At 39.5% G+C, this 15,807-nt stretch overlaps 1 protein-coding gene across 8 annotated transcripts in view; it reads right to left on the bottom strand.

Annotated features, from left to right (window-relative positions):
- Nucleotides 1–15,807, bottom strand: part of tns1a (tensin 1a) — a 111,544-nt gene that overhangs the window by 33,520 nt on the left and 62,217 nt on the right. For all 8 annotated transcript variants that reach the window (XM_084713977.1, XM_084713979.1, XM_084713980.1 and 5 more), the window contains exons 6-17: nucleotides 12,142–12,191; nucleotides 11,089–11,260; nucleotides 10,940–10,990; nucleotides 10,692–10,814; nucleotides 9,817–9,881; nucleotides 9,273–9,356; nucleotides 4,982–5,094; nucleotides 4,831–4,891; nucleotides 4,637–4,712; nucleotides 4,343–4,472; nucleotides 3,599–3,664; nucleotides 3,199–3,324 (exon numbers count right to left, since the gene is read on the bottom strand). In XM_084713977.1, the coding sequence (XP_084570103.1) occupies nucleotides 3,199–3,324; nucleotides 3,599–3,664; nucleotides 4,343–4,472; nucleotides 4,637–4,712; nucleotides 4,831–4,891; nucleotides 4,982–5,094; nucleotides 9,273–9,356; nucleotides 9,817–9,881; nucleotides 10,692–10,814; nucleotides 10,940–10,990; nucleotides 11,089–11,260; nucleotides 12,142–12,191 (1,117 nt within the window). The remainder of the gene's footprint in view (nucleotides 1–3,198; nucleotides 3,325–3,598; nucleotides 3,665–4,342; nucleotides 4,473–4,636; nucleotides 4,713–4,830; nucleotides 4,892–4,981; nucleotides 5,095–9,272; nucleotides 9,357–9,816; nucleotides 9,882–10,691; nucleotides 10,815–10,939; nucleotides 10,991–11,088; nucleotides 11,261–12,141; nucleotides 12,192–15,807) is intronic.

The following is a 15,807-nucleotide window of genomic DNA, read 5'->3' as shown; positions in this document are numbered from 1 at the left end:
TCTGTCTTTGTTTGAAAAACGGGTCTTCAGAAGCATGTGGTTCTGGGTAGAACCACAGCCCTATAAGAAGAACCCTTTTGGAACCTTTATTTCTAACAGTGTATGTTTTCTGACAACATACTGCAGATCCAAATTATTTTTTGTCATAACTAAATGACTGTTAATAAAACTTTTTTTTAAAAAATGCAGCTCTCCTGCAATCTCGTTGAATCTCTTTTTGGCTTCGTGTCATCTCATTTTTCTGATCTTCCAAAACAAGCACAACCTGCTTCATCCCCCGTCTGCTCAGCCCTTGTAAAAACAGACACCGTGTTCCTGAACCAGCTTCCTCTGAATGTTCAGATTCTCACGTCCAAGTGTAAGAGCGACGGCTGCAATTAAAGAAATGAATAAACTGGCCGAGAGTTTTTTTTTTTCAGCTGAGTGCTGAGAACACTGCCGGCCCATTCAATTAGGATCAAACTTGCAATCCTGGCAATTCCCACTGACCTTCTTGCAACACAGCAATTACCGCAACGGTTCTCTGGGGATGTTCATAAAAATGAAATGGGTCTTTACGAAGCCGTAAAAAAAATCCCATCTATAAAAGTGGATGGATGCGGCACTGCAATGTCTGCCAAGTCCTGACTCAACTGAGGGTGAGAGCATCCTCCTGCAAGTTCCTCAGATTAACAACAGTGATCATGAAGCTCATCATCACTGAGCGGGTCTAGTCTTAAAAGCTCCAAGACAGGATGTTTTATGACATTATCAATGTTTGATGCTCAGCTTATTTAAGCAATTATCTTATAATGAATATGTTCTGCTGTTTAATGATCCCACTTACTCATTCATATACTGAATATATGCTCATTTACAAAGGGGACAAACTAATACATGTAAGGAGGAATAATAATACATGATAATATTAGCAGAACATAAAGAAAGTCCATGACTGTTTGCACAAATTACAGAAATGCTACTTGACTTTGTGCTGTTGATGTCCCTGCTTAACTGAAAAATGGTACAGAAGAAGTGATCATACTTTATAGCAGCAGTTCTCATATTCTTCAGGCCATGCACCACCCTCTGCATCCCTGGGCCTTTATTCTGAAAGGACTCGGTGCTTAAATCTTAAAAACTTAAATCTCTCAATGCCGTAAATCCACATTGTTCTTGATTTACTGTTGCTGCTATGATCGTTGCATCCTGTATCCCGCAGTGCATGGCAAACCATAAAACTTTAAGTTTTGGACACTGACTATTCTGTTATTAGAGATTCAGTTATTAGAAGAAGAAGCTGAAACCAGCAAATATTTCAGATTTTTGCTTAAAAAATGACAGAAACGATTTATCAATTGGCAACTAATATTCTTTCGATTGACTAACTGATTAGTCAACTAATCGTTGCAGCTGCTTAAGAACCTTGCAACTATGTTAAAAGATGCTCCAGAAAAACAGTTACTGTAATTAAGAACATCACCAATCAATAGAACAATTACCAATATGGCGTCTTTTCCCTGTTGGCAGCTGCAAGGAACAAGAACTTTGATAGTTTGGGTTGTTGCCATTGGTTTTTTGTACTGATATGTCTGATATGGATGACTGAACAGATCAGTGGGGGTACATGATACACGGCGCCCAGATTTCAAATTCCTGAACTCATGGTACAGAGGCAACAGCTTGGAGTGGACGGAGGTGGGTTTGAGCACTTGTGGGTCTTGGTGTTTGGTGGCGTCTCGGGTTACAACTCCCCCCGGGGAGGGGGTAGCCGGTAGCAGGGCGTCTGACGCCCCCCTATTTCTGCAGCGGCTATTTAAAGGACTAATTGACAGGCCGGGGGGGAAGAGGCTGAGGAGGGCGCATGGGCAGCTCAGAGATGTAGGGCTGGACTGTATACATTTTATGGATACTTTTGTACTTTGGCACTGGTTGTACTTTATGTTATGTACTTAATGTTTTTTTAAATTGTGACATTTCAATTAAGGTAACACTTTACACAAACCATCATTAACTTAAGTTAATAGTTAATAAGCAATGTCTGCGTTGACTTTCAAAATAAAGGCACAAAAACTACTTTGGTAGGTAGGAAATGATCATAGTTTTGGCTGAAATAAACACATTATTTGCATTAATTCACATACGTAACACAACATAATGTCACGTAATATTTATTAATGCAGGTATCGTAATCATCAATTGCAACTTAAAATAGCATCCAAATATGTTAATAGAATTAACAAAGTGTCACAAATATCCCTCCATGTAATGAATTCTAAACAATTTAGAAACAATTTGGTAATCATTAACAAGAACTGAATGTAGTATAAAAATATTATAACGTGTGAAGTAATAAAGTGTTAGTTTACTAATTTAATGAGAAAGTAATTGTCTCTTATCAGCCATAATACTATATATATATATATATATATATATATATCATAAAATTACTAGTTTATATCACACAAACTTAAGTTAAATAATAGTGAATAATAATAGGAAACAAAGTAATTAGTAAACATAATTAATTATCATTTGACTGTTTGTTAACAGGGATATTATATTAACTAAAGTTTAATTAACTATCAATTTACCATAATGGTAGTTATTATGAATTTTTATGTGAATTTGTGAAACTTAATTCTGAGATTAGTTTCTGAATTTACTGAAACCTGAATTTGTTATCTGTTTATTTGCAAATCAAAATTCAGTCTGAAGGATGACGACGCAATCATTCCACCTCTTCCTGTTATTTGCTGAGCAAAACCCACAAACTTATTTCTTGTCCAGGTGCTGAGTCCAAGTCCCAGGGCTTCTGATTTTTGCTGCCTGAGGACTTGCTTCCTTTAAAACGTGTTTTTATTTTATTTGAAAGGCTCAAATATTTCAAGAGGAATCAAACATTGAAACATTGTACTCTTTCTGATGTAATAAAACTTAAAGGGAGCGTGTTGCAAATCCTTAGGAGGCAGAAATCACCTTTTCCTGCAAACAAACAGTCTGAGTTCCTTCAAAAACGATTAAAAACACACTGTAACATGCTGCACCACTGTGCTGAGAGACATATTCTTATATTAGATACTGCAGTCACAACAGCAGCAGATGACACAGCATGTGAGTCTGAGAGTCTCTATTAGTAACTGTGGATGAGTGAAGACAACCAATCCATCAAACTCTCTGTGTGTGTGTGTGTGTGTGTGTGTGTGTATGTGTTCATACCATGCTCGCCGTCCACAGCGTCCTCACAGCGCTGGTTGAAGCTCTCGTATGAGTCCCAGCGGATCAGATGGTCCTGGGTGTTGTAGTCCACAGAAACGCTTGGTCCATTCTCCAGGTGGCCCAGGCCTGAGGAACAAATAGCATGATGGGTAATGAAGTCCTCACATGTCAAAAAGTGTCTTTCCAAAGGCAAATATACATAATTTGGCAATTTCTTCCAACCAAATTAACTGCATAATTTGAGAAAAATATCATTATCTCTGTATTTAAACTTGTCATGGCTTCTGTTTCATGAGTATGCTGTTGAATACAGTACAAAATTCTATTTTTAATATTCGACATATTCGACATACATTACAGGACATAAATGCATTTTTCCCCTTCAGGAAAAACGTGTTACCTTTGATTTTTTCTGGCCCATATGAGAAGACGAACTCCACCTTCCCGTACTCTGGGAACCGCTCATCTGTACAGAGACACACAGTATTAAAATGATGATTTTTTTTGTAAAACAATGAACATGAATCAACACAATCACAATATGTGGGTGAAATGATGTGTTCAAAGCACCACAGCTAAATACAGAACAAATCTCAGATTTCACTCACAGGTTTCAACTTAGGGATCATAATTTTCAGTTTTTACTTAAAAAAAAACACTTTCTTTTTTCCAATCTTTTTTGAAATCATGCTATATAAAATGATCAATATTACAAAAAATGTACAAATTTTATATTTCACTTTTATTTGATGCTCTATTGTTGCTCTATTCTTATGTTACTCTAATTTTGGAGCAACATGGTACAAGAATTTCCTTTGGGATTAATAAAGTTTTATCCTAATCTATCCTATTTTTTAAATAGTTCAAGAACTCATACATAATTATTTTGATTATTAGCTGCTTTCTTTTCTTTTCCCTTTATATTACTGTAAGTGAATGTCTTCACCACCAGAGGACCCTGTTTACTATAAAAATATGAAGAGTGGTGTCCTCCTGCAGCACGGCACAAGATCCTTTTCATACTGGAGGCCAGAAATCCCACTTAAAACCAGTTCAAAACTACTGCTGCAACAACTAGTTAATAATTCCACAATGATACAAAGCACTGTCAATCACAAAAACACATATACTGTCAAAACCTTACCTTTGAAGGTCTCATCCAGCTCGTTCTTCCCAAAAACCACCCCGAGGTCGTGGATGGCGCAGGTGTGGAACTGCACCCTGAACACCACGTCTCTGGTCGGGTTCCTGAACCGCTTGTGGTAACACTTCAACTGTGGTGAGTAAGAAAGAGAGAGTCGGGTTGTGACAAAGAAAAAGAAAGATGGATGGAATTTGTTTTAAAAGAAGAAATAATTAAGGTAAGGTGATCAGATTAGGAAAAAATGCAGCAAAAATCTGGCTCAAAAATAAAAGGAAAGTTCAGTCAGAATCTCACCAAGATATCTCCCTTCAGAAGCAGGCCGGGTTCAATCGTGATGCAGATACTGGTGTTGCTGTCTCCTTGCACGTTGCTGTAGTGATAACAACAATAATGTCTCGTTAAAATTCAGGAACTGGACTCAGGATCGGGTCATGTTTGCCCTGGATTCAAACGCAAACCACACTGAACTGGAATAAAAGTTTCCATACTATATTCCTGACGTATAGACTGGTTGCATTGCCTGGTAGATCTTCAGGAAAGGACGGCAGCCTGTGAAGGGAAATAAACAAGGATACATTTTTTGAGAAAAACAGCAAAAACAGAGTACTTTCTGTTCATTTGGAGGAGATGGACACTCACCTCCTTTGGACTCAAAGTTGGGGATGCCGTGCATGATGACGTGATGCAGGAACAGAGGCTTGTTGTTGATCTTTATGTGTCCGGACAGAAGGCCGTTGAAGTATTGCACATATCTGCAGACAACGGAGAGTAACAGAAGGTCAAACTCTGACTTTGGAAAGCAAAATCAAAAATTTCTGTATGGAAAATTACAGGTATATGCTGCAGGATTTTCCTAAAAAACACAATATATAAATCCATATAAAAATAAGCCCTCTCAGGCATCACTTATGCCCCACTGGAGGTGTGTGGTGGTGTCTGTATCTGCAGAAACCCTGCCTTTTTTTTACTTATTTTCTCATTAGTTTGGGATTTTTTCCCAACCCAAAGCATCTGTATTTGATATCCTGGAAACGAGACTCAACAATCAGCTATCTGTTGGGTGTGTTGACATTATTCTGCCTCTAACAAAGAAAATAACTATAGATATAATAATTCATTCTGATATTAGATTCAACTTTTTGTAAGAATGTTTAATGCTGGATGCTGAATGCTTGATTTTTAGAAAGTCTGGACACTCAAAATCGGATTGAAGTGTCACTGTTGTTCACAATGCGACAAATGCAGAGTGGCAGAAGAGCGGAGCAGTACAGAGGAAAACACAGAGAACAACAGTCCCTGGACAGACGCTTCTGTACAGGCAAAGCTGGAAGGAATCTGCTGGAATGTGCTTCGTTGTTGGATGCCTGATGACTACGTTGTCGCCGCAGCAAACCTTGCACAATTTGGTGATGTCTGGACACGCAAATCCAGTCCGATCACTTGCAAATGACAGTGCGGACAGATCTGATTTGAGATAAACCAACCATGAACCAAAAACATCTCTGACCAGGGACTTTTGCTGCATGTCATTTCCAGTCTCTCCTCACCTGCATTTTCTGCAATCTCACTATCTTAAACTTTCTAAGGCATAAAAATGGCAAAACTCCTCACATATATCTAATGCCAATGATTTGCTGTAATCTGTATAAGACTCTGCATTAAAAATGTGTTTGAGTATGATTTTAATGTTCTTATAATCTTACAAGTAAAGGGAATAAAGTTTTCACTCTGGTGATGCTAAAGCAAAGGCCTGTGGTGGTTATTAAAATCAGGACTTTATCCCCTTGGCAGCTCTTCTTGTGCAGCAGATTTTGGGTCACTTTGCCAAATAAATTATAGAGATATCTTGGCTTTAAATTTCCAGCCATTACACATCTTTATTACTTCTGCAAACGTATGCATTTTTGCCCTTGGTAGTAATGAATGTCATGGTTTTAGAGATACCTTGCCATGGAACAAACTGATGATCAAAGGGGTCCAGGACCAGTTATCCCATAGCAGACATGTGGTCTTTTGAAAACTCCCACCTCTGGACCTTCTGGCTAGATTACACACCAAATCCTCACAGATCAGCCCCTCATCCTGTGTGGTTCACCTTCGCGGTCGGACCTGAATTCCACTCCGACTGTAAAACAACCTTTATCCACGGCGGGAAAATGTCAGGCTGAATTGGCGTGTACAGAGGCCAGTCGGGGGTCTGTTGAGTTAGTGTGGTCTGGTTGTTAATGATGATAATGATGATGGTACCGAACGTGACCTTGACCGCGGGGTCGCCACATGCAGACACCCCCCTCCTTGCTCTGCTGTCAGTGGCCAGATGGTTTAGCCTCTCTTTAATTCAATTAGACTGAGCGGGGACGCCGCGAGAGCAGCGCTGAGAGGAGGAAGCGGCTTGTAGCTACAGGACGTGTGTATGAGACATAATCATATTCTGTCTTTTATCAAGAAATTATCCAATGTGACAGGTTTTGCATGAAGCCTTTGGACCATCAACCTACTGCACATGCATATTAATTAAATGAGACTGCAGCCAAGATGATGGTATTCCTCAAAATTAAGGCCATATTCCATCTGTCACAGTGTGTTTCTATTTATAAGAAACATTTCGGTTTCTATTAAAAGAAATCTAATAAAAGGGTCGCAATGGCATTTCATTCAGAATTTACAATGATTGTTTTCTACATAAGTTCTGATACCATTTTTTTGTCCCTATACTAAATGAATGACTGCCTTAGAATATGACTTCGCCATCCTGGGGTTAAATATTCACGGGGGTTGGTTGGTGCTGAGCTGGACTTGGACTTGTTCAGTTGATGTCTGAACTTGTTCGCCGCTGTGAGACGGATGTTTCTGCGGTGTAACGGTGCAATTAAAAAGTGTTCAACATTGCGTCTCTGAAACACACATGCTGAGCTGTGCGTCCCAGCATCAGTGTCACTTGTGCTGCTGGTGTTTTTGTCGGCCTGCGTCCAGCTCGCAGTGACGCTGCTGTCTCTCTCTGTCAGAGCGGAGGCGGTCTGAGAAATGATAGACGCAGCGTGGGAGAAAGGAGTTCCAGTGTGTCCAGGTCACTGGGACAACTTCAGCACGAGCCTGAGACATACCGACAAAACACTGGCTGTACAATTTTCACTTCCTCCTACTATTGAGAACTTTTTTACCTCATTAAAAAAAACTTTTCTTCAATACTTTGATTGCAATCATCCAGACCAACGAGTGTGACAAAAAGTTGACTTTACGTGGGACGAAAACATGCTAGCGTGTCATGAAAAGATTATTATTTAATTTTTCGACACACAAGAGGAAACCTATATTCTCGGCAAGGGTTCAGTTTGTTTACTGCAATGTTCTAACATTTCACAACCAACATTTAATCGTTTAATTATTCTAAGATGCTACAACTAACACCTTTAATCCAAACTTTTACAAGCTTTTATAGCAGCGGCAGCAGATTGGGCTCATCTCCCGCTCTTGATGTTAATGTCACACATTCCAGACCATAATACTGGCAGACTCCAGGGGCAGAGATAATTATATCCGAAGCAGGAAATAGCAGCGGGGCAGAGGGCAAGCCTATAGACCTGTTAGAGAATGGCTGGATGTCTAATTCACTAACTCAAATGAAGTGGTGTTAAGTCCCCTGCTGTTTCCTGTGTTTCTTCGTTTATTCCTCCTTGTAACCTTTGTTCTGCTCATCCTTTCCGAGAAGCGCTCAGGATCAGGATTCCTGACTCCGCAGGTGAAGAAGAGAGACCTCAAGGGGTCAAGCCTTTAAGCGGTTGACTGTCTAATAACGCAGAGGGGGCTGATAATGTGGTAGGAGGAGATTTATGGCTCAGAGGAGGATGTCTCAGATGATACTCCACTGAGAGGGAGCTGCATTCAAAATTGTTTAAATACCTTTAAACCACTCGTGATTGGTTTGACCGGCTCTGGTTTGGAATTTACTCCGCTGTTTCGCTCCCGATTCATGGACGGGACATTAACTCAAAACACTCAGTGCTACAAGTGGAGAATAATTGGAGGAAAATATGCTCTGATATGCTTGAAAGGCAGGAATGAACTGCCACCGAGCCCCGCAGCTTCCCCAGAGACACCAGTGGAATCTCTCAGACAGACATGAGACATAGTTTTCTCTCTGTGCCATGACGTTCTCACGCAATTATCCCAATTAAACTTTAATTGGAGATACGCAGAACAAAACAAGTAAAGAATTTCCTCTGTGGAATCTTTCTAAAAGAAACTGGGAGGGATGGAGCTGGTCCACAATCTGATCAGTTTGTCATTTCTTCTATCGACTGGTTGCTAAACCCCAATGATTAGCAACCTTAGCTAGGCAGGTAGATTTCAAGCCTTAGAATACAAGTCATGTTGGAGCTGTAGTAAGAGGAATACTTCTGTATAAACGTATATCAAGCCTGTTTTTGTCTATCAAGGCCCCGTTGTTTCAAAAATTACCAGGAGTGGTGAATTTGCCAAGTCCGTCTCCAGTTTGTCTTTATTTTGAAGTTCATGCATCTTCATTTTCTTCCTTTGTGTGTTTCCCACTAATTTTCACTGTCTGTCCCTTCACTAGTGTGTTTAGTCCATGTGTTCCTTTGTTTGTGAGTCAAGCGTTCTGGCTCTTTCTCTTGTGTTTTCTCAGATATTTGGACTTCTACTTTGTTTCTGGGACATTGCCTCTTTTATAGACTTTGGATTTTGGATGTTGTTTGCTTTCATTGGACTGATTCGGTCTGTGACCATCTGTAAGCCTTTTTGTATTTTGATTTTGTACATTAAATCATTTAAATTGCACCAGCTCTGGCACCTATTCTGGATTTGGCCCCGTCTTCTTGTATTTCTGCTACCCTGCTTCACATTCATGACACAGCAAAGGCCAAACTCATAAAGCAGATGTCAGCACACAGGAAGTGAGGTAATAACTGACCTTTTTTGTGATGGCTGACCCACAGGAAGTGCTTTGTCCTCATAGAAGCGCCTCATGGCAAACCTGTCCAACGCCTGGTCAGCACTGCATGACACAACGTTACCCAGCCTTGTTATTATTTGACATACTCGAGTGCATTTTGCAAATTAGTAAATATCATCTATAACTGCCTGCAGATTTTTTTCCCCAAGTTTGTGATTTAGAAAACACCCCCTGGCCTTCATCATTTACAAAGCAGCTTTAAACCCTCCTGGCTCCGTCCCACCTATTAACATCTGGTTGCATTAAAGAATGATGACATTTTTGGAGTGCTTCTTCTCGCACAAAAAGCCAGAAAAATAAGCTGGCCAGGATGGCGTGTTTTGCCATAATAATCACATCGGTGTTTAATTTTCAAGCCTGCTAAAGTCGCAGACCTTCAGACCTAACTGTGATTGATTGATGCTCTTGTCCTTACAAAACCTCTTGAGGAGGAGACGCAACGGACCGAAATACCACTTTTTTTCAATACTGACAGCCTCAATTGATCAGACTGAATTGATACCTTGCGGATATGTTGCTGTAGTGCATGTATGCAGCCACCACCACCCCCGTTCGACCTCGGTTCCCCTGTGACACACAAAAAGAAACAAAAACACTGTTACATGATTTAAAGTCTCAGATGCATAATTAAAAGGTTTATTTGAATCAGGAATCATTTCAAAGGCATCAAAGACTTTTATTTTAATCAAGAAACAAAGAAAGAAATGGACTGATCCATAGGCTGCATGAATTAAATCTCTCTGCTTGTTTAAAGTGACCGGTCAGACTCTAATAAGCAACAAGGCTATTCCAGAGTAAAGCAGGGAAGCTGGAAAAATGTTTTCCCTTCTTGCTGTTTATGCTTCATCTGTACAGTGTGTGGTAATGTATGTTTAAACAAGACAGAATGGATTGCATGACTGTAAGAATTGAATAACTACAAGAATTTATATTGATTTTATAAGGTCAGAAGCCACATGTGTTTTTGCAGACATAAAGATAAAAAACAAACACGTTCTGCGTATTTAAAAGAACAGTTACACATTCAGGAACTGCACTATAGTCACGGCTCCCAGCCAGGGAATAGTCCAACACATTTAACCCCTTTTAAAGCCTAAATTTGTACAGATTTAATAAATGAAGTCAAGCATGGTAATTAGTGAGTTTTTGAGGTGCTTGTTGGTTTAATCAATATCAGCTGAAAAAAGTCCAGATTATGGATGGACAGCTATGAGAAATGTATCAGTGTTCTTCTGTAACTTTTCATAAGAAATCAAATAAGTATATTTTCCAGAAAGTTGAAGTATTCCTTTAAGAATGTCATTTTAAATGGTTTACGAGAAGCCAATAATCCCTTGAGAAATACAGCAGTTGTGTTGTGGTCCATTCTCGTTTTACCTTGTTGTGCAGTACCACTACGTTGCGAGGGTCTCCGTTGAGCCACGTGTCGATGGCCTTGCACATGCTGCAGATCTTGTCCAGCGCCGGTGCATGATGGTCTGGCCAGCCAAACTCCAGAACCTGAGGGGGATTATCAGGAACCAAAAAGAAGGAAAAGACCTGGTTAATGCAGGAGTTTTGTTTTTTATTCCTCTCAAATATGAGGTCACATAGATTTACATGTGTGTCTGCTGAGGTGTTTGTACCTTGTGGTTTAACTTTGACAAGTCGTTCCGACACTCACTCAGGTTGAGAACCTGAAATCCAAGAGAGAACGAATATAAATATATCAAAGCACAAATTAAGTTAAAGACCATTTTATATTTTGGATTCACTTCGGGGTGGTGTTTCTTACCAGATAGTGCTCGCCATGTTTGGACCGCAGCATCGTTGCCACCTCCTTGAGGTTGGTGGTGTAGCTTCGCTCTTCGGCGCTGGCGGGGAAGCAGACAGAGATGATCCTCTCTGTGATGTAGACCAGGTCCACCTCATAGCTCTCCTCCATGGCCTGAACCACACTCTGACTCCTGGAGAGGCAGGAGGGGTGGGAGGTGGTACAGTTAGTTACAGACACACAGTTTAGGTTCAAAGTTAGCTGGTGAGCATCTTCCCTATTTTAATTTTGATACAGTATTCCTGCTAAATGTGCAGTTTTGACCTTCTGACCCTCTAAACACAGTCCAGTCACCTCACCATTAATTCTCCAGGTTTGTTCACTCCAAACTAAATTCCAATTTTCAGCGATTATCATCTTCACAAGGACTGTTGTGGATCTTTTTTCACAGCTGCTGTGAGAACATTTCTCCGACTCTCGGATTTCTCTCGGGGACTAACGACGGAGTTCACCACAAACAGCCACTTGATCAAACGTAAACTCCTGCAGCTCACTCTTATATTTCTTGGAGAGGGAAAGATTTACAATCCTTCACCGACTGTTGACACGACCTCTGCTGGATATTACGCAATTTATTTCAGCCAGCCAAACAGCGATCAGGTTCACTGCGCAGTGAGCATACAGTAAAGCCCCTGCATGAGAAACAGCCATGATGAAGAATAACAGAGAGGTGGAATGACCATTTACATTCCTAGAAAAATGTTTTTTTGAAGTTCATCATAAAATAGAGTTAAGTTGGGGATCACAGCGGATTTAAGGGACTTTATTATTTAACAAAAGTAGCAGTTTTTGTCCCAATAATCATTTTGTAATCCTAGGAGGACATGCTTTGTTTGCATTTCTGAGGAAAACTCTTCAAATATTATGTTATGGAATCAAATACCTGATCAGTTAATCTATTATTAATTTATTCTATATAATTTTACAACTATTACTGCCATTTTTTTGGATGAAATACAGGTGTACATCTGTGCATCTGTATGTAAACAATCGTATAACAATGTTGTGTCTTACCGCGACTGCTTTCGCCTTATCTCCACACTCTTGCAGGACCTCGTAGATCCCTGGACACAAACACAGAAACATACAATAGAGGGTGGGAGGAGAGGGGAGGGAGGGGGGAAATGATTCATAAGCAAACTCCATCTGGTAATGATGATGATGATGTTATTGAATTACAACCTGACATAACCTATTACGGAAAAGTCAGATCACAGACGCAAAACTGAAAGTGTTTTGGTTAAAAAGGAAGATAGAGTGAAAAGAAAAGGAGGAAGAGGAGAGTTTGAGTTTTTAAACAATAATTTATTCAGATGAAAAACTATTCTACATTTACAATAAGCTGCAACAAAGACAATCACAGACAATACAATGCAAACCAAAAATAAATAAATTAAAGCATCATCTGTAAAAGTGATTTTAATGTCCTTTAAGGAAAAATATTTGGCTTTCATACCCTCCACTTTAACATAATATTCATATTCTAACAACATGTGCTCTGAATAGACTAAAAACTAAAAACACTCTTAGATGATGCTTTTTATTTCCTGTTACAAACTTTTATAAAAGTCCCACTTGAAACCCCAATGAGAATGCAATGTTTTTCAAAATAAAATATGATATTTTTCCAAATGAAATGCCATGTTTTCAAAATAAAATACGATATTTTTCAAAATTAAATGCAATGTTTTTCAAAATAAAATACAATGTTTTCCAAAATAAAATACAATGCTTTTCAAAATAACATACAATACTTTTTAAAATGAAATCCAATGCTTTTCAGACTAAAATACGACACTTTTCAAAATAAAATACAATGTTTTTCAAATGGATTTTAAATTTCTGGATGACATCTCGCTAGATGGATCAATTAAATTGATATTCTTTGCCTTGATATTCACTTCAAAAAGCTCCACACAGCAGACATACTCATGTAACACACGGAAAATTAAAGCATCATCTTATCGGCAGAAATATTGGCATTTAGAGTCAATAAGGATATTTCATTTTAAAGCCTTTATCTGCCGATATCAAAGGCAAACCGGTAATATCGAGCATCCCTCAAAAAAGGAAGAGCAGTGAAAGGAAAATACCAAAGGAAAAATAACAGAATAACAGAAGAATAAGGAAGACAAGAAGTACAGTAAAAAAGGGAAGAAGGAGAGACTGAGGAGAAGAAGAGGAAAGGTGAGAAGGAGAAAACCACCCTGACTCAGGACTTGTCAGGCACACTTTAATTATCCTGTCCTGTATCTGGTTATTTACTGAGCAAAGAGTGGAAGTCTGGCTGTTTCACTGTGACAGGACTGCAGAGGGAAAATGTTACTAAATATGCCGTACTGTCGAGGAATCGCTGCATAATAGATGCTGGAGCTGGCTCTTCCTCTTACTGTTTGTTGGCCCAGGGGGGGAACTTGTCTCCATGAGTCAGCTGCCATCAAAAAGATGAAGCCATCCAAGAAGATAGAACGACAGCTGAATTTATCTTCACAGACTTTTTCCCACAACGTCAAACAGAGCGAGCGCTCAGCCCCACTGGTCAAGTGCTTAAACAGAGATATTGGCACAAGAAGGGTCTCTAATCATGGCGGCAAGGTTAAACACACACCCTGAAGCTCTGCGTATTGCTGCCGAGCGAGCGGCCTCTCACAGATGAAGCTAATCCCACCCCCAAGAGCCAAAATGGGAAGCATAATTCTCCGTGATTTGACAGGAACCAGATGCTAGGCGGGCCGCGGACGCTGGTGTTTGCAAAATGAAACAGCCTGCTCGCATGGGGCTTGGGGGTGTTACGCCGGTACGTTTCACATCACAGGAACAATCTGTTGTTTTGTACCAACATGGGTGCATGAACGCCTCGTGAAAGTCAATGCTGCATGTAAGGTGGAATGGAGCGGCACTATCCCTCCATTTAAATGCATTTTTCACGAGAAAGTTTGTTTTCAAAGTTAAATGCTGGTTCTCATTGTCAAGCAAATACCATGAAAAGACCAAAACCAAAAATAAACATATTTCCTGTGTAGACAAAGCCTGATTCTTCTGTGCTATAGAGCTTAAAATATACACTGTCCAGCTTCCTGCAAGCACATTAAAAGTGTCTTAATCTACGACTGGAAATAGTCCATAAGAAAGCTACTAAAGCTACTAACTCCTGTTTGAGAAATATCTGCTAAAAACTGCAAGCTCGGCTATTATAGGAAATTACCAAGCTGTTTTTCAAGATTTTCAGCATCAGTGGAGGCTAATACCACGTTCAAATCATATTTGAAGATACTATAATTACTGGCATCCAAACAGATTGAGCCTGGAGGAGATCATTTGATGGGTCATGCACTCAAGGACCTTGTGTAGCTGTTTTACCTTGTAAAACCTGTATAAAATCTATATAAAACCTATACCAACTGCAGACTCCTCACTCCTCTTCACAGGCTGGTATTGACTGCAAGTTGTCAACAACTGCTAGGCTAAAAAACAAGGCCTACTTATTAGCAATGTGGGGGAGTAACTTACTTCAAAAACACCAAGGCACACTTTAAAATTTGTGTAAAGTTAAAATGCCTTTACTTTACATGGCAAAAAGTTAAAAAAGGGTAATTCTTTAACTCTTTTTGACTGAAAAACAGGCGTTGATGTCGCATGTCATGCAAGGTCACTACTGTATATTGTCAATGCACAGTATCTTTGTCCCTCACATGACCAGCTCTGAAAACAACCGTCCTGAGATAAGTAATGACAAGAAAGTCTGCAGTAAACATGGGAATTGTTCCTATCTCTATGATTAATCCATGAAATGAGCGTACAACCCAGAGGAAAATTTTGTTTCTTGCAATCATCTTTTCTTTGTCTTATGAGAAATAAATGAGATTCTTATTTTGAGCTTATTGAAGTCGCATGTGTTTTTCCCTAAACCCTCCTTGGGAGAAAAAAAGGAGCAAAACAAAAAAAAAAACAGGAGATCTTTTTGCTGAGCTCATAGGTGTCTCAGAGGTTTGGCCAACCACTGAGACAAATTTAAGATCTCATTTAAAACAACTGAGATTTCATTAAGATCTCACTGATTATTTCTGACAAATTTAAAGATCAGTGCAGTGAGACACAAAAGAACATTTCAAGATCTTCAGCTGGGCTCAAATTAGTCTCAGGCTGAAACAAGACAAAGGCTTTGTCTAAGGAGCCAAATTTAAGAAATATGAGAAAATGTTTCATTTTGGTCTTAAATTGAGCTCGATTATGTCTAGGAGACACAGATGAGATCTCATTCTGAACCTTTCCTTTCCTTTGGGTAATGCTTTGTTTGTTGTTTGTTTTATGGGCATCATGTCTTTTTAAGAAGCTCAAAAGAAAAGAAATTGTTGCACATGAGGAAGACCATGTGATATGATCAAAAGCTCCAGTAAACATTGTGAAGACTAAAAATTGCACATTTTAAGCTCTAGAATACTACAACCTACATACCAGATAATATTTTGCAGTACTTTAGACTTCCTGTGTGGGAGTGGCCTACCTTGCCAAACAGGTGTCCAGTGCTCCATCTCAGGGATGAACGCAAGATGGCAAAATGCCTCCGAATGGAGCTGCCCAGAGGCATGGCTAACCACCTCTCTGCGTTTTTCTATTTTGATTCTACAATATTCATTCACACTCAAAATATCCAGGCATGTGTGTACTTGTATGTCCAGC

The sequence above is a fragment of the Lutjanus erythropterus genome, chromosome 24 (genome assembly GCF_056507025.1).
Source record: "Lutjanus erythropterus isolate fLutEry1 chromosome 24, fLutEry1.hap2, whole genome shotgun sequence".
NCBI classification, from domain to species: Eukaryota; Metazoa; Chordata; class Actinopteri; order Lutjaniformes; family Lutjanidae; genus Lutjanus; species Lutjanus erythropterus.
This window is presented reverse-complemented; position numbering and strand designations above follow the sequence as displayed.